Source organism: Camelus bactrianus, chromosome 2, assembly GCF_048773025.1.
Source record: "Camelus bactrianus isolate YW-2024 breed Bactrian camel chromosome 2, ASM4877302v1, whole genome shotgun sequence".
In the NCBI taxonomy this organism is placed as follows: Eukaryota; Metazoa; Chordata; class Mammalia; order Artiodactyla; family Camelidae; genus Camelus; species Camelus bactrianus.
This window is the reverse complement of record NC_133540.1, coordinates 106,899,411-106,918,064: the sequence shown is the minus strand read 5'-3', so window position 1 is coordinate 106,918,064 and position 18,654 is coordinate 106,899,411. Positions and strand designations below refer to the sequence as shown.

Below are 18,654 nucleotides of genomic sequence, written 5' to 3'. Positions count from 1 at the left end.
CCCAAAGCAGTCTGAATATATTCCACTGAATTAAAACACAGACTCAGCTGTTTGCAGTCACCACGTGCCCCTGCAGGACTCCTAGGAAACTATCTGACAGTCGCATTTACCTCATATATCGTTCACACCATCAGTGATCTATCCTATGTGTCTCTTGCGAGGAAGAAAGAAAGGTTTGTCAGACTAGATGGGAATAAAATACATCAGCAAGAATTCCTGAGGTTTCAGATTTCTCAGTCTATGAAGAATGACTTCTTTCTTGTCTGATCCTGCGGCCTCCAGAGAAACCTCCCTGGGCTCTTTAAACCAGCACTAGATGGACCCAAAGCACAGCTCCTAACATTCCTAAAATTGTATAGTGACAACTTCCTCTTCCTCCACCAGGCAAAACAGGGACCTCCACAGAGGAGGAAGGTAAGAATGGTCTCCTGTCCGGGAGCTTAGAGGTGTCCCCTTCTATCATGAAATACTCAGGATGGGCTATTTTAGGAAAGAGTCACTCACTCATCCTGGAGTCTGTGTGCTTCTGGGAGGCTAGGCAACATCCTAAAATGCCAGGCAATGTCCATACTGACCACAGAATGACCACGTGCTCCACAGAGATAATTAAGGGCTGTAACCCAAAGTGGTTAGACCTTGGACCCCATTCTTTAGAATTATTATTTATAAGGATTCCTGCCTACCCAGCATCTACCTCAGCACTTGGGCTTCATTAAAAATCTAGTGTGTTTCTCTGTTTTAATTAATACTCTGACGACTAAATTTTTTTAAAAAACTTTATACTGTTTGGCTACTACCACCATTTTACAGAAAACATGCTTCAATGTATAATTCAGCCTCACTCAAGAGCAGCATCTGATGTGAAAAGAGTCTGCCCTGACCCCACGAGATGTTTTCCCTGAGACCTATATCCATAACACAGGCACACAGGAGAGAACTGTATTCAGACTCTTGGATATTTAGAGTGACATCATTATAAGAAAGTTGGCAACCTGCTGGCTTTTTAGAAGGCGTGGCAAAAAATTTCTGTGAGGCTGTTTTATGATGTTAGGTACTATATTCTAGCAATGTTTTAGGGAGAAATTTTTATTTACTTTGTTTATAACCATAACATTTTCAGAAAGAATACCATCAAAATTTCTAGGTGATTTAATATTTAAGTAGCTTTTATATCCTGACTGTGACAGATGAAAACTCTGAATCATGTCTTCAACAGCCTTTTGGATCCCACCACCTTCCTATTCCCTATGTAACTATTCTGCTTCCCAGAAATCATAAAGGGGAGGTTTGGGAGAGTGAAGTTAGAACAACAGGACCACCCATACAAAATAGCTCTGTATATGCTGTTTTACAGATCAAAGCCTGAACACAATCTGAGTGTGTCTTGAGATATTAAATGATGGTCTCATGTATCTGAAGTACACAGTCGTCTCCAGGAGTTCATACATCCACCAGGCAGTTCTTTGGGCTCAAAAAGGCCATGAAGCAGGCAGAGGTTAGCAAATTCCTAGAAAGACGAAGGAAGGCCCTGAAAGCGGGGAGGCAGTGCCCACCAGGATAAGAGCACAGAACTTAGGTCAGAAAGACAAGGCGCAAGTCCTGTCCGTGCTGCTCCCTAGCTGAGTGATGTAGGACACCAGCCCCCGAGTCTCCTTGTCTGAAAAGTGGGATAACAGGAGTACCGCTGTTAGGAGGATTAAAATGAGAAATGCCTGCTAAGAGGTTAGCACAGTGCATAACTATAAATGTGAGCAACCCTCAGCCTTTTGATTCAAGTGACAGAGCAAGAGGCTGTCTGCCTGTGCCCCCAAATTAACCAGCTATTTGCTCTGAGCCACAGAAATGGTCTCGATGCAGAGCCACACAGAGAGTAAGCAGACTAACAACAAGTGATACAGACACTGGGTCTGGAGAGGTTCAGTTATGAAAAAAAGGATCCCCACACTTAAGAGGAAGAAGGTATGTGGTTCTTTTTTAAAGGGAAGAAAATCTTATAATGTCTCTTTAAACCTTCTTATATTTAGCGATTTTCCTTAGAGTCAAAAAAGCCTACATCCAAACTCCTTGATATAACAGACAAGTTACTTAAACTCCTCATTTCTTTACCATGAAATGAGGATAATCATAGTATGCACACTTCACTGAGCTTTGCTGAGGACTAAGAGAGGCAGCTGTCAAGCACTGAACCTAGTGCCTGGCGTATCGCAGGAGCTCAGTACAGGTTAGGGCTTATCATCACCTTACAGCTCCCACCTGCCTCGCACACTGTCTCCAACCACCACACCCCTAGCCGTCACTGCGCGGAAACCGAGACACACGGCCCTGACAGCTAAGTGCTTTCAGCCTCAGACGTGCAATAAAGTGACAGAAGTCAACCAGGGTGGGGGCACGCGAGGTGCAAAGGAGTAACTGGTCTTCCCACGTCAGGCTGGAGAGGACCTGGAGGTGGGGGAGGGTGGATTACCATCTGGGGAGTCTGAGCACATCAAGACATGAGAGGAGAGGTGGCGAAGAGAGGTGGGGGAGGGACGGGGCAGAGAGGACAGTAAGACCTGCTCCAAGACTATGGACTTGACCCTGAGGTAGAGAAGACCAAGCACTTCAACAGCAGCATGAAGAATGAACCTGAGGCTGAATGTGTGTGCTGTATCCCTTTATGTGGTGGGGGGAAAGGGCATCTTTCCTCCAACATATTCTCCAAGAAGGAGATGATTCTGATAAAAGGCAATACAGGCAATGTAAATTAGGCAACTAAAGCATCAGTGGTTGTCAGGGAAAGGGCAGAATAAGGTAGGTAGAGGGTGTCTCCCTAATGAGAGAGGAAGGCTGGCTCCATCTTCATGCTCTTCTATCTGCTGTTAGAGCCCGACTCTGCTGTTGACCAAAGGAGAGCAAAGCCCAGGCATGGAGACCAGCTGCAAGACTACTGCAATAGTCCAGTCAAGACAGCAGGGAGAGGAGGAGGTGCGCATGAGAGACTTGGAAAGAAAGCCTTCCTCTTTCACTGCTATAGTACCAGCTCTGGTCATTCATCTCTTGACCAGGGCATAAGATAAGGTCTCCATCAGCCACCTGGACTTAGAGGCAAGGACTGAACAGAGTCAAGTGCACTGAGTGATTACAAGGACAGCGGTGGCTTCTGTTCCAACAGCTTCGGGAGGATGGCAGAGATGGGCAGAGAGGGACCCTTAAGGAACTTTACTATGAAAAGGACATTGGGAGAGAAGAGCCCCTGGAGGAAGATCCGAGGTTACGGGAAGGAATTTTTGTTTTCTAAAGTGAAAGTCCAAGCTATGTTTTATTTTTTATAGGCTAGAAAAGCAGAGGCCAACAGAGAGGGGGAAAGCAGAGGCCAACAGAGCAGGGGAAACAAAAACACAAAAGAGAGAGAGACCTGATGATATGGAGAGAGGAGGGACCACAGCAGATGTGGAAGAGTCAGCCTTGCCCAAGACGTGAGAAGGGAGGACAGGAAGTAAGGATGGGGACAGGCACATTCGTCACTGTACTGACACAAAACCAAGGAAAAATAAAAGTGGTAGCTTCCACTTTCTCTTTGAAGATAAAGTCTTCCCCAAGGGGAAGAGCAGTCTACAGGAACATGAGGAGAGGGACAAAATTTAGAAAGAATGACAAAGGAGAAACACAGAGTTAGTGACTTAAAAAAAAAATTGAAGCTTGATGGCATAAAAACAGACACATAGATCGATGGAACAGAATAGAGAGCCCAAAAATAAGCCCACATATATATGATCAATTAATTTATAACAAAGGAGCCAAGAATATACAACAAGGAAATGACAATCTCTTCAATAAATGGTGTTGGGAAAAGTGGACAGCTACATGCGAAAGAATAAAACTGGACCATTACCTCACACTACACACAAAAATTAACTGAAAATGAATTAAAGACTTGAAAGTAAGACATGAAATCATAAACCTCCGAAAAAAAAAAAACCACAAACAAACAAAAAACACAGCAGGTAAGCTTCTTGACACAGGTCTTGGCAATGATATTACGCATTTGACACCAAAAGCAAAAATAAACAAGTGAGAATGCATCAAAAAAAGCTTTTGCTCAGCAAAAGAAACTATCAAGATAATGAAAGGACAACTTTCGCAATGAAAATTTAAAAAAAAAAAAAAGGAATGGGCACAGAGTGGGACATGATCCAGGTAGCAGGTGTACGGGTAGGAACAGTGAGGAAGGCACTTCGGGATTGGCCCGGAGAGGGCAGGAGACGGAGCCGGGAGGAGGGTGAAGGGCTGGGGGAAAGGAAAGGCCACAGGGTCAGAGGTCTCTGAAAGGGAGGGCACAGGTGTGACAGGAACAAGAAATTGTTTTCAACCCTAGCTGCATGCGTACCTTGGGGAGCTTTTAGAAAGTACAGAAGCCTAGGCCCTGCCCCCAAAGACACTTCCAAATTCTGATTCAACTAGTGTTAGATTGGTCCCAGTCAGGGTATTAAAATGTCCTTTGGGTGATTCCAGTGTGTGGCCAAGGCTGAGAAGCATTGCAATAAGGAAGAGAGGAATTTGGAAGAATATGATGATATTTACGTGAAGTGTGATTTCAGAGGCTCTTGGAATACTCTGGTCACGCGTGTCTAACATGTGCACACATTCTTAGCATCCCTCTCTCCTTCCTGGCAAATTTCTACTTCTCCTTTAAGATTCAGAGTAGATGTCACCTCTTTGGGAAGCCTTCCCTTGACCCTCCACCCCCACCCCAGGCAGACTCCAGGGTTCCCTCCTTCTACACACCCAACCTTCATAAATCTATCTTCACTTCTGCATAAACATAACAGCATATCTCACACTGTTGTATTTTTAACCTATTTGAGTTTCCCACTAAGTTGTGACCACCAGCAACCAGCACAGCGGACTAGTACGTGGTAGGCCCTCAATAATGTTCATAGAATAAACTATTGAATAAAGTGAGAAAGATAAGTGTTTCATTAACATCTCAAGAAAGGTTTACCGCAAAAGTCTATGTAGAATTTTTGAGTTCCTTATTAAAGATTGAAAGGAAACCACCATTATTGCCTAAATAGTCAACAGCAAATTCATTTTCCCTTTCCTTGAAAAGACTGATGCCCTCAGAAATGGGAAAAGGTGATCAGTGGTCAGTTACCTCAGCTTTCACCCTGTGCACGTAGCATCTGGGCAAGAGTTAAAGTAAAACCCTTCAATACACTGTCTAGACCAATTTATTTTGCTCCTCGGTCTCAGCTCAAGAAAATTCCAGCTCAATTCTGTCATAACTCCCTAAAGAAGAAAAGACTATTTAGAGTCAGCCTCTCTCTTGTTTTTTTCTTTGACCCAGAGTAGATTGGTGTACCCCTCTGCCAAACGTGATTTCTCAGCAGCTATTATCCCATCAGTGCAAAGCTCTCCATGCTTTGGTCTGAAGAAAACTGGAGGCCCAGCAGAGGGGCCATGCACACTGCAGAGGTGCTCCCCCATCCAGTTCTGGACCCTCCTCTGTCCCTTACCTCCTCCTGGTTTGCCGTCTCCATCATTAATAATACGAAGCAGAAGAGAATTCAGTAGCATGGGAAACAGCAACATCACAACTATACAAATGTAACAAATTACGATGAAAAATGAATGCTCTATAAATACAGAAATGAAAGGATACAGAATGAAAGAAACTCTATTGAGACTCTAATCAAAAGTGGGTGCATTTAAGCCAGTTCCATTTTTCTTTGCTTCACATGATTTTATTGTAGTTCTAGATCAAAGACCACTTGGTCTGATCCTCCCTCTAAACTGGGGGGAGAGAGGAAGTTAAGTCCACCTACACGCGGGCTGGATGTTAACTGATTCCCTGCCTAGGAACCTGGGAATAGTGCTTCATGAGTTTCTTATCCTACTGAATTCTGTCAATTCTACTAGAAAATGTTTCTCCAATAAATTGAGTCCTTCCTTCTCTCCTTCTCCATGCCTGCTTTCAGGCCCTCACCACTTTAAGTCTCCCAAGCATAATGGCTCTCCCAAACTGCAGCCTACCCTGACAGTTTGCCCTGTGCAATTCCAAAAACAAACAGATTGTGTAGTTCTCATTTAAAAACATCTGCTCACTCTCTGTTGTCCAAACTCAGCTCAGTACACAAGGCCCTTCAAATTCTCTGCTCATGCTAGCCTCAGTCTACCCTTCCAATCACACCTCCTGTCACTGCACCTGCCCTCCCACCATGGTACCAGCCACAGTCAGCTTCCCTGAGGATGCCAAGCCTCTTCACAACTCTTTGCCTCTGCACATAGAGTCTGTGTCCTCTGCCCAGGAAGGCCCTCATCTCCTCTACCCTTGCCCTATTTCCTGCCTGAAAACTCCTATAAATCCTTCAAAACCCAGCTCAAGCATCATATCCTCCCTGAGGACTTCTCTGATTCCTGTACACAGTGGTGGCTTCCCATCCTCTGTGCTAGGTATGTACCATGCAGTTCACATCAGGACTTCTGTACTTACTACACTATAATATCAACTGAGGTATCTGTCTCCACTTCTCCACTGCAAGCTCCCTGAGGGAAGTGACTGTTTTCTTCACTTTCTAAGACAGTTTTATTGAGATATAATTCACATACCATAAAGTACACCTTTTAAAAGTACAATTTGGGGGTGTTTAGCATATGCACAGAATTGTGCACCCATCACTACAACCTAATTGCAGAGCACTTTCATCAACCCGGAAGGAAATCCTGTACTCTTTAGCCCACTAACCTACTTCCTGTCTTTATGGGCTGGCCCCTTCTGGACATTCCATAAAACAGACTCATACAGCATGTGGTCTTTGCGATTAGCTTCCTCCAGTTGGTGTGGATCTTGAAGGTTCGGCCATGTTGCAGTGTGCATCAGTACTTCATTCCTTTTTACGGTCAGATCATATTCTACTGTATGGACATACCACATTGTGTTGATCTCTTCATCACTTAATGGACATTTAGGTTGTTTATACTTTTCAGCTATTATGAATAGTGCTGCTGTGAATATTTGTGTGCAAGTTTTTGTGTGGACATATGTTTTTAATTCTCTTGGATGTATACTCAAGATTGGAACTGCTGATTATAATTTTGTGATTATACAGATGTATATACATATTTACTATATATATATATATACACACACACACATCTATACATATATATACATGTATATACACACACATATATATATCCTTTTGAGGAACTGCCAAACTGTTTTACAAAGCAGTTGTACCATTTTACATTCCCACTAGCAATGCATGAAGATTCTAATCTCTTCACATTCTTGTCAACATTTGTTATTGTCTCTTTTTTTATATAGCTATCCAAACGAGGGTGATTTCATTTTGATTTACACTTCCCCTCCATTTTTATATTCCCAGAATTTTCAGTTCCTTTTACAAAGCCTCGCTATTAAGAGCACTCAATAAATGTATGGTTCATTAATCATCCACTCATTCATTAACTAAGTATTTTTTGAGCATCTACTATGTGCCAATTGCTCAAGGCCAAGCACATAACAGTGCACAAAATAAGTAAAACGAATGAGGAACGAGTAAGCAAACACCAGGAGCTCTGAAGGCCAGTTGTCAATACAAAGGTGGTTCTGTGCCTGGATGTCTGGAAGGTGACGGGACCCGTGACTTTGCCATCACTTCCACATCTATTCATCATGCTATTTTGAGCATAAATTACAAAAATCCAGCATCAATTCAGGAGGATCAATTCCTATTTCAGAGCTCCATATATGTTCAGAGCTAAGAGTGTGACAAGAGCTCAGATTACTGCTGCCGTCACCCTCCTGCATGCACGAAGGACAACATTTGTCATGGCCTGGCATGTATTTCCTACTTTTCTGGTAAAACCCCCACACTTTTTCTTGAGAATCAGCCTTCCTCCATACTCATTCATTCATCTGACAGACAGTTTTCCGTGCAGTACTATGTGACAGATACAGTTCTCACTGGTGAGAGTACAGCAGTGAACAAAGCGGACACAATTAAAATACCTGCTCTCCCAAAGCTGACCCTCTGGGGATTCAGCCCTTGAGCTTAGGCAGAGATGATTCTACCCCTTATTCATGAGGTCCACGGTCCAGGCCCAGCCAATCAGAGCAGCAAATTTCCATGGCTACGGTGACTGGTTCAAGGGAAAGCATGTGACCAATTCTAAGACCTTTGCCAGAATGATCAGAAAAAAAGTGTTTTCTCTTTTTCTTGAACTAGAAGACATAAGCTTAGAGCTTTAAGGTGTCACCATGAAGAAACACCTGCACAGGGAAAACCTAACAAATGGGCAAGCCAAGCCAGGAGACAGAGAGAAAGGGAGCAGGCTCTGGTGACACGGGATCCCAGGAACAAGTCATGCCTGAAACGAGGCACTGGGACCTCCAGGGTATTGAAGTCAATAGATTTTTCAGCAACTAAACGAGCTTCAGTTAATATAATACACAGCCTATTTCTTATGAAGCCTAAACAAAATTAGGCAAGCCAGGGTCATTTTAATGCCATGGCTAACAAAGCTTTCCTCAAACCCTGGGTCATAAGGGTCCCTGCACTGAGCTGTCCCCCCTAACTCAGATGACAACCTAATACAAACCCGTTCTGGAGCCGATACTTAAACCTGCCCTCTCTGTTTCTCTTCTCTGAGACTCCTAGCCTTCTGTCAAAGACAAAGCTTGCCAGTAGTGACAGCAAACCCCTCTCTTCAGTGACCTGCCGCTCCCACTCTGCTCCCGTGGCATGCTAACCAAACTAGAAACTGACACATGGGCCCGGGGAAGCCCCGTGTCGGCGTCGCTCTTAAATGAGACTTCACGCTTTCTTCATTTTTATTCTTCTGCTATACAATTTTATTTCCACTTAGGCGTTAACAGCAAAACTTCTACTCCAAGGAATGTTGCCTTTTGAACTTGACCTCAAAGTATTAAGGAAATGAAATAAACTCAGTTTTTTTTTTCTTTTAGGAAGGAGAGGCAAAATAAAGCTGGTTTCCTGAAATTATTCATGAAAGTAAACTTTCAATGTGACAAAAATGATAAGAACTTCTCTATGAACAAAGGAGCCAAAGGTTATTAAGGAGTCAGCTTTGGTCCCTGGGTTAGAGTGATCCCAGGATTAGAACCTCAGAAGTTTTTAAACCTGGAGAACAATCTCACACAGCTGGTTCACAGGGTAACTTCCCCGGGTTCTAAGACAAAGGGGTGATTTCAGCTGCTAGGTCTAACCCACCTAAGGGTTTCCCATGCCCCATTCAACTAAACTGCCTGAGGGCTCACTCTGTTCAACATCCCAAGTGGGTCTGAGGAAAGCCAAGAAAGATGTACCAAATGCTTTTCTTTAAAAACTCAATTATACAGGGCAGTGCAAGAAAAAATTATTAACCAAACTCCCAATGGTTAAAGTAGGCAGAGGGCCTTATGAGAAGAAGGTATTAGGGATGAGGAGAGAGGTTCAGGGAAGGGTCCCACAAAAGGAACAGCTGAGCTGGGTCCTGAAGGACAGGTAGGGAGGAGTCCACCAGTGGAAAAGGAAGAAGAAAGGCACTCCAGATGGGGGAAAATCTGGCATTGCAACGTCACACCTGGCAGAGGTAGTCACCTGGGGATATAATGTGCTTATCCTAAGGGTATGTTCTTTGTTCAGTTTCTAAGCTGTTTTCATCATTTCATCTTCTTCTAAATGGTGTCTTCTGAAGATGACAGTATTTTGAAAAAATATGGCTCTAGAGTTTTATGGCCAAGTTTGATGAATATGGTCAGTAATCAAGCTGCTTTAGGTGAAAAAAGAGTAGGTAAAGTCAAAGTAACGATACAAATTTTCTTGAATATCTGACAAGCTGGCCTCAAGTCAACTCCAAAAGAGAAAAAAGATAAAACTGGCAGAGTCCTTGAAATAGGGTAATTACTCAACTATGTCACAGGCTGAGACCTACTCGGAAGGGATTCCTGTGTTGAATCTTGAAGGTTCAACAGGAATTTTCCAGGCATATAAGGTTATATATTCTGGTATGTCTGTTTTTTAAAAAGCGCCCTGCAGTCAGAGCTCCTGAGCATTGGAAAATGGGATTGAAAGCAAATCTTATCCCAGTTATTGGTCCAGACTCTCCTTCACTGGATTTTTAGGTAAAGCATGGCTGGAATGACACTCTACTGAAATAAGAATACTGCGTTCCTTGTAAAATGTGTTCCATCCTATACCAACGCATGATAGTAGGAGCAGTCATTAAAAACCAAGCTGGATAATGGTTTCATTATCTCTTATATAACCAACAAATAAAGCCAATTGAGTAACAACAGGAAAAAAGAATAACTGGTAAAACAAAATGTAGTGTCAACAAGAAATTTCTAGAAGTTATTTGATTAGTTCACCTCTATTTAGAGGAAACCACATTATTTATGCATTTGCCAGCTTTATTCTTACAATTTTTCCATACTGAAACTATCTCACAATGTAATAAAAGACTTTAAATGCTAAGGAATTCCTAAAAGGAATTATTCTAAACACTTAAAATATATTTTTAGAGCACATATGTATTTGCTTTGATTTTGCAAAGTTAACATATTTATTCAAATATATATTTACAAAGAAAATCTACTCCCTGCCCCTAAATTTGCCTCTAAGAATTGCCTTTAAGTTCCTAATTTTCCTGTGTGAACTTAGGTTTGTAACGTTTTTAATAAAAAGGTTATTTCCTGTCACTCATCTATGTCTACTGAGCTTAGTGTTTATTTTATTATGTTTTATTTTAGTTCTTTGTTGAGATGTAACATGCAGTGTTATAAAAAGGGGGAAAGGACTTGGACATACTCATGAAGTTTAATTTTAGAATTTAGAGATATTAATATCTATTTGCCCATGGTTTAAACCTACTTATTTAAAAACTCAGAATTTCCTGAGTGGTATGCGTCCTAACAAATACAGAGTCTACCCAGAGCTACCTGTCACTTACAGTCCTATATTATGTTTAACTCAAAATGTCATCACAATTGCTTTTTCCTTATTATATTATTAGAAGACTAAGAATTAAATCCTACACCACGTTGTATGTAGACTAGCATCCATCATGACGCAAAGAAAGGGACATATACAACACAATTAAGTTGGTTTTCATAAGGCCTGAAATTAATCAGCATTAGATCCAGGGAGAATACTGAATTCGGAGCTCTATTCTAGACAAACCCCACCATGGCCAAGATGCTGTTTCTGGAGCCTCACCAGCCTCACCTCCTTTGTTCACATTTAACAGTTCACAGGCTATAACATGTAATGCTAAAAGGGCAAACTATGACATAGTTTTAATTTTCTGTTATGGTCAACTAAAATATTTTCACATTATGATATTAGCAGAGTCATGCAATTATTACATGAATAGAGTTAAGCTCAATTAATTCTTCTATCTTATTTTAAAGATCTACCTTTCTACTACATCAGTGAGGAACAATGAAAAACAAAAACATGTCATTGCAGCAAATCATAAGTTTAACATCAAAATAATTATCTAGCGTATATTTGTTAAAGTTTTAATAGTCGACTATTATACTGCATTGAAAAATATGAAAGTGTATCTGACCTGGAAGTACTTCTGACATGGATCACTGGACGTCAGCAGTGGTGCAGGATATAGGTTATAATCTGAAATCTGAAAAGAGGGATCATTTGAGAAATTAAAACTCCAAACAACAAAGCATGAAAGGAAAAAAGCAGAGCATTGGAAGTTCTTCTAAAAGCTGCTAAAATATTAAACAAATCTTGGCAGATAATGTTCAAATTTTTGTTTATGTATACTTGATCGAATCACTTGACTGAAATTCAAATTCCTGCTTAAACACATTTCCCACAAACATCTCTTGAGATTTTTTTCCATGCCAGGTTTAAGTTATCTATCTCAAGTTTCCAATGCTTTTTTTTCATTAAGAACACACAATTCAGAAGCCAATAAAGAAAAAACTGGTAAATCTCACCACATATTAAACCTTCTGTTTAGGGGGGGAAAATGGCTATAAACACAACAAAGACAAATAACAAACTGAAAAAAAATTCACACCATAGGTAACATAAAAGAGTAAATTTCCTTTATATAGAAAGAATTCTTTGAAATTATTAAGACAACTATAAAAAAAAAAACTATAGGAAAATGGGCAAAGGACAGAAACAAGTCCTAAGAGAAATACAAATGTCTAATAAACATGAACAACTAACATCATTCAAAACTGAAGAAAATGCAAATTTAAATAATGACGATTTACTGGTTTTCCCATAGCTGACTGTAAGGCTGGTAATACATAATCTAAAGCAAGGACATCAGAAATAGGGAATTTTCAAATGCTGCTGGTGGGAGTAAAAACTGGCAAAACTCTCTGGAGGGCCATTTAGAAATATATGAGCAAATTTAAAATGCATGGACCCTATTGCTTAGCAATTCCTTTCCTGAGAATTTATTTTATAGATAAACTTACATGGACTCTATTGTTCTAAAAGCAAAAGATCAATAACAACCTAACTGTTCATCAGTGAATAATCAGTTCATTAAACTACGATACAGTCATATGATGGAGTAGCGTGCTGCCATTAGGAAAAATGAACCGAATCCTCATGAGCTGATACGAAAAGGGCTTTAAGACACATCCCAAAGAGGTGAATAATATGCATGATCAAATGTGTGTAACATTCTTAAAAGCATATATTATATGTGTGTGTATGCATACACACACGTACATGCATTTACACAAAAAATGTCTTAATGCAATAACAAGGAACTAGGTAACAATGGTAAACTGTCAGTTTACCAAATTAGATACATCATAAGGAAACTGAAAACAGACCTTGTTTTCAGTGAGCTGCTATCAGGACTGTCACTTAGAATAATTATTATATTAATTCAAATGCCAATACCGCATGATTCCATTTATATAAAGTACAAAAACAGGAAAAACATATCTATGTCCAGATAGTGGTTTGCTCTGGAGGGTAGGAAAGGGGAGAAGCAAGACAGTAGCCTTTGGGATGTTGTGAATGGTAACACACTTTCCTGATCCAGATATGAAAATTCATTAAGATGTACCCTGATGTGCACATTTCTGTATGCTTACTACATTTCTATGAGATGTTAAAAAAAAGTCAAATGTTAGTGGTTTTCTAAAGCATTATTCAAGTTGAGAAACTTCATATTTGCAGACTAAATTCTAATCTAACCTTTCCAAACTAGTAACCTTTAATGGGCATTACTTCCAACTTTATGATTCAGGTAATCACCTGACAACTGGTCTACTGGCCCACCACACATTTTTAAATTATATTTTCACATATTAAGGATAAGGCTCATTACTCTGGTATAATTAAAAGGGTGGGCTTATTTTAAATTGCCCTGAAACAGCAAGAGATGCTTCCTCAATGCACCTTTGCTTCTGCCCTGTATCTTTTCAGCTCCTTAGAAAGATTTCACAACTCACTTTTCCTTTTTATTTTTTGTCTTTAGTACAACTTCATTTATAAGCAGAGACAAATGTGAGTTGATAGCTATTTAAAGAAAATGACTACCAACAAAGTAGAAAGAAAGCTAATAAAAGGCTTATTTACAGGAGTATTTTGAAAAGGCTTGAGCAATAACAATAATAATAAAAATCTGCATCCTTTTAGTGTGTATAATCCTTAAAATAAGGATTTTCCCCAATATGAAACAGACTCTAAACTCTATAAAGTTAAGGACTCGGCTTTCTGCTAAATCACTTCACATTTTAAATGGCCCTGTGCTATTACTATCTGACCAATGTTTAATCCATATGTGCATGAACTAGGCTGAGAGAAGGAAACACTTCAGTGAATAAAAACACATTCTTCCCTCTTGTGGAACTTATAGAGAAGTCAGGGAGATTAATCACAAAATTACTGAAATCAGTTTGTAAGAAAGTACTTATATTCTGGAGGAAAGAAATTCAGTTCTATGAGAAAATAAAATGAAGGAACATGTGATAGACTGGAGAGTCAGGAAACACTCTCCTGAGAAAGTGAAATTTATACCTCAATTTGAGGACTAAATAGGATATATAAATTTTATTGAAGTGTAGTCAGTTTACAATGTTTGCATCAATTTCTGGTGTACAGCACAATGCTTCAGTCATATAGGAACATACATTCATTTTCATATTCTCTTTCACCATAAGTTACTATAAGATACTGAATATAGCTCCCTGTGCTATACAGTATGAACTTAGTGTTTATCTGTTTTTTATATCTTAGTATCTGCAAATCTTGAACTTCCAACTTACCCCTTCCCACCCCCTTCCCCCTCTGATAACCATAGCTTTGTTTTCTATGTCTGTGAGTCTGTTTCTGTTTTGTAAGTAAGTTTGTTTGTCTTTTTTTTTTTTTTTAAGATTCCACATATAGGTGATATCATATGGTATTTTTCTTTCTCTTTCTGGCTTACTTCATTTAGAATGGCATTTTTCAGGTCCAACTCATGTTGCTTCAAGTGGCATTATTTTATTATTTTTATGCCTGAGTAGTATTCAATTGTGTAAATATACCACAGCTTCTTTATCCAGTCATTTGTTGATGGACTTTTAGTGGACTAAATAGGATTTAAATGGGTAAACAGTTATTTAACACCTACTATGTGCAAGGCACTCCTAAGCCCTAGGAATGAAGCACAAATATGCAGAACTATTTCTCCCTAGGCACTGACATCCCTGATGTATAAACTAATGTTGTAAAACAGTTTCTGAGGACTATGTGGCGTGAATAAGTCCTACATAAATAATAACCCAAGAAAATACAAAAGCACTCAAGTATGGTTTTAAGAATAATCTATAGCTGGTAGCCATGAGAAACAACATGGAGCTACTAACACTTGGAAGGTAACTGAGGCACTGAATTTTAAACGTTATTTCACTATACATTTGACCCTTAAACAATGTAGGCCTGAACTGTGGTGATCCACTTATACTTGGATATTTTTCAACAGTGAATACTTAAGTACTGCATTATCCGTGGCTGGCTGAACCCCAGGATGTGTAGGAACTTAACCCCCATATTGTTCAAGGGTCCACTGTAATTAATTTAAATATAAATTTATAAACTGATACTTGACTCTTTAGGAGAAACATTTAAGTAAGTTTGGAACTTCTTGGGTAGGTAAATCTACTTTTTCAACCATAAGTTTTACGAAATCTAAATAAAGATCAAGTGTTTCCAATGAAAATTCTGCATCTGAGTTGAGTGTTAAAACATATGCTGATTTTGGAGACTTTGCATGAAATAAAATGTAAAATATCTCAATAATTTTAAAATGTTACACATTGAAATGATAACACTTTGAATTTAATGAGTTAAATAAAACACTGTTAAAATTATTTTCACTCATTTTTTTTAAATGTGGTTACTAGAAAATTTCAAATTATGTATGTGGCTCAAATTATATTTCTATTGGAGGAGCACTGATTTAGGAAATGCAGATGGGTTCTGAAACTTTACCCTATTCAAAATGTTATCTACTTCTCCCATAAAAAGCAAATATAGGCAGAAATGGTCGCTCAGCTGTAAAGCTAAAGGTTTACCAGCAAGTGCCTTTGTTTCCACAAAAATCACAGTGAGTTTCAAAGACACCCAAGACTCACAGTAGACCACCACAAGCTTCATATTAAGAATATAGTTGAGGAGGGGGTGGGGGTTTGGCTATAGCTCAGTGGTAGAGTACCTGCTTAGCATGCACAAGGTCTTGGGTTCAATCCCCAGTACCTCCATTGAAAAAAAAATATGTAGTTATTTCAAAGTGAAAAATAAAATAAGCAAAACAATCTAGCAACAGGTTTCCCTTCCAGCAACATTTTCATGTGTCCCACTAAAGAAAATTCATAATGCTTATGTGCCTTGTGACAATGCCACTGGAGCTCAAAAAATGTCCAACAGGACCACAGGAGAGCAGCAGAAATCACAAAAGCACTAGTAAACAAAGAAGCGAACAAGTAAATTAAGTGCCCACTTGTATTCTGTTTCAGTGTAAGATGCTACATATTTCCCCCCTGCCATTGGACATAAACATATAAATTCAAAATTATATACATATATCTTAATTCAATTTTTTATTACAACAATCCAATCCCCAATGTCTTTATTTTTGTCAACATGATGCCCCCGACCAAGGATGCTACAGTAAATTATCTCACTACAATCATGCCCTTACCTGTTCCATTTGCTTGACTGTTCTTTTTATTTGTGATATTGTAGATTTAGAATAAAAAGAATTTTTCCCTTCTTTTTTTGTGTCTTTTACCTTTTTTCAGTGTGTAATCACACACTGTACCCAACAGGCTTCAAATAGGAAACAGATGGTACAATCAAATCAAATATTTTGAGGATATAATTAAGGGACTAATTAAAAAAAAAAAAAGTGCCAGGGTAGGAAAATCCCAAGGGATAATGCAGACCCCAGGACGGGTAAGAGCAAGTTACCATCTGAAGGAGGAGAGAGCTGTGTGCAGGGGGTGCACTGCCCAACACCACCACCATCTTCCCTGGACGTTCACAGCCAACTTTCAGCAACCCTGTACAAAACTGGTATTTTCTCCTGTTCTCATCACCTGATCCCTCCCTTGGCTATAAGGATGAGAAATTATTCCTCATTAAGCTTAAGTCATATGTAACTCCTCTTTTTTCAAGGAATAAATGAAAACTCAACAAGTGTTCATCCACTCAGATCCAGCTCAAGTATTGCATCCTTGATAAAAATTTTCTTTGAATTACCAACTTGTTTAATCACTATCATTCTACCACTAAACTTTCTACATACATCTATTATTATACTAACATACAACATTAAATTTTTATTTTTATCTTTTTTCCCTATAGAGGGTAAATACCTTGAAAAAGGACTGCCTTATTTTTATTTTTTTACTGAGGTATAATTGACATAAAATTATATTTTTAGGCATATAGTGTAATGATTTAGTATTTGTACATATTATAAAATGATCATCACACTAAGTCCAGTTAACAACTACTGCCATACATAATTACAAAACTTTTTTCTTCTGATGAGAACTTCCTATGTACTTTTAAATGATGCCAAAGAGAAACAAAAGATATAAAATAAAAGTCAGACAAAGAATTTCACTTTCCCTGTCTTCCCCAAACACAGTCCAAAAAAATATGACAAATTCCTCTCAATTTAGCCAGCTCTCTGTCCTGTCTGCTCCCGCTTCAGACCCTCAGAACTTCCCACAGTTCCATACCTACTGCCCTGGCCTCAGTCCAATCCTCTGACATCTCCCAGATCCATCCCAGCTCCACAGCGCCACATAAACACCGCTCCGTTCACAATCCCTTTCTATACAAAGACCTTCAGGATAAAGCTCTTTCAGCCATTGACAATCTAATACCCAACTGATTCTAGAACCTCTCATTTACTCAAATCTTTCATTACCTTCATTCAAACAACCACCTTCCTGAAAACTCTAATCCAACACGATCCTTGCAATAATACTCTCTGGCTATAATGAGTATTTTATAATGTCCTCTTGACTATCTTGAAGTGAAATTCATACATAATATAACCCACGTACCCACTTAAATTCCAGAACAACAGAAATGAAAGGGGAGAGAGACGTGTCAGTAGGCAAATTCTCGGGGCCTGGCTACACTCGTGGTCATAAGAAACAGCCATCAGATGCTTGCTTCTCTGGGAAGAATCATGGTGAGTGTGACAGCTCTGAATGCAAACTGACAGAAGCGTGTGCTGTGCTGTCAACCCAGATGTGATTTGCATACCTGTTAATAACATCAATTTCAAAATGTTGAACAATTCTATGAAATTTCCAAAAAATATTAAATACAATTATCTTTCAGTTAGAAGGAATTCCCACTTCTAGAATACATAGTGTATCTTAAGGCCATAAAAAAATACTTTGCTAGAACTTCTAGGCTCAGGTCATCACAAGCATGGTGTTCACCTACATGTATACTGGGTAGGAAATGTGTAAGCTCTGCAGAGTGAAGACGTTCTTTATTGTACAGGGTTGTCCTGGGTACTGCCAGACATTTATCACCCCCTTCTCCACCTCAAAAATACAAATAGCGGGCCTAAGGGGTGCTCTAGACATCGCCTCACTTTGAAAATTAGAACCTCAGTCCAGAGTTCTCTCTTCCTCTTCTTAACTCATTCAACACTTAAGTCCTACACAATCCTGAACCAATACTTAATGTCTGAAGGCATATGTTATTCAACTGCAAACTGCAGTTACCACCAATCTGACAGTTACTATGAGGATCAAAGGAGAGATATAGGTTGCTTGCTCATTTTGCCTAATGTCTGGCAGATACTAAACATTCAATAAATGCTCACTGCTTTTACTATTGTTATTATTATTTATTTTTTTCTTACACATATGATCTTCTTTCTCAATGAGGTTGTAAGCTTTCTGAAGAAAAGCAAAGTGTCTTGGAAATCTTTGCACATCCATCAAAGTACTCAGGAAACTCTGGTGGCCCACATCCTCTTGTCTTCTCTCCTTGCCCTGTCTTGCCCTCTTGTAAAAATGTTCACAAATAATAAGCTGAGTCCAAGAATGGAGCTAAGAACTGTAATTACAATGGAAAGCTTCTTTCTGCCATTACTGAAATCATTTCTGTAATCTGCCAAGTACAGGTAAAACCTGTCAAAAACCAGTCCTCT

General features: G+C 39.3%; 1 protein-coding gene across 16 annotated transcripts in view; it reads right to left on the bottom strand.

Moving 5' to 3' along the window:
- Positions 1–18,654, bottom strand: part of APBB2 (amyloid beta precursor protein binding family B member 2) — a 332,397-nt gene that overhangs the window by 166,722 nt on the left and 147,021 nt on the right. For all 16 annotated transcript variants that reach the window (XM_074348829.1, XM_074348805.1, XM_074348824.1 and 13 more), the window contains one exon: positions 11,557–11,625. In XM_074348829.1, coding sequence (XP_074204930.1) covers positions 11,557–11,575 — 19 coding nt within the window. In that variant the 5' untranslated portion in view covers positions 11,576–11,625. The remainder of the gene's footprint in view (positions 1–11,556; positions 11,626–18,654) is intronic.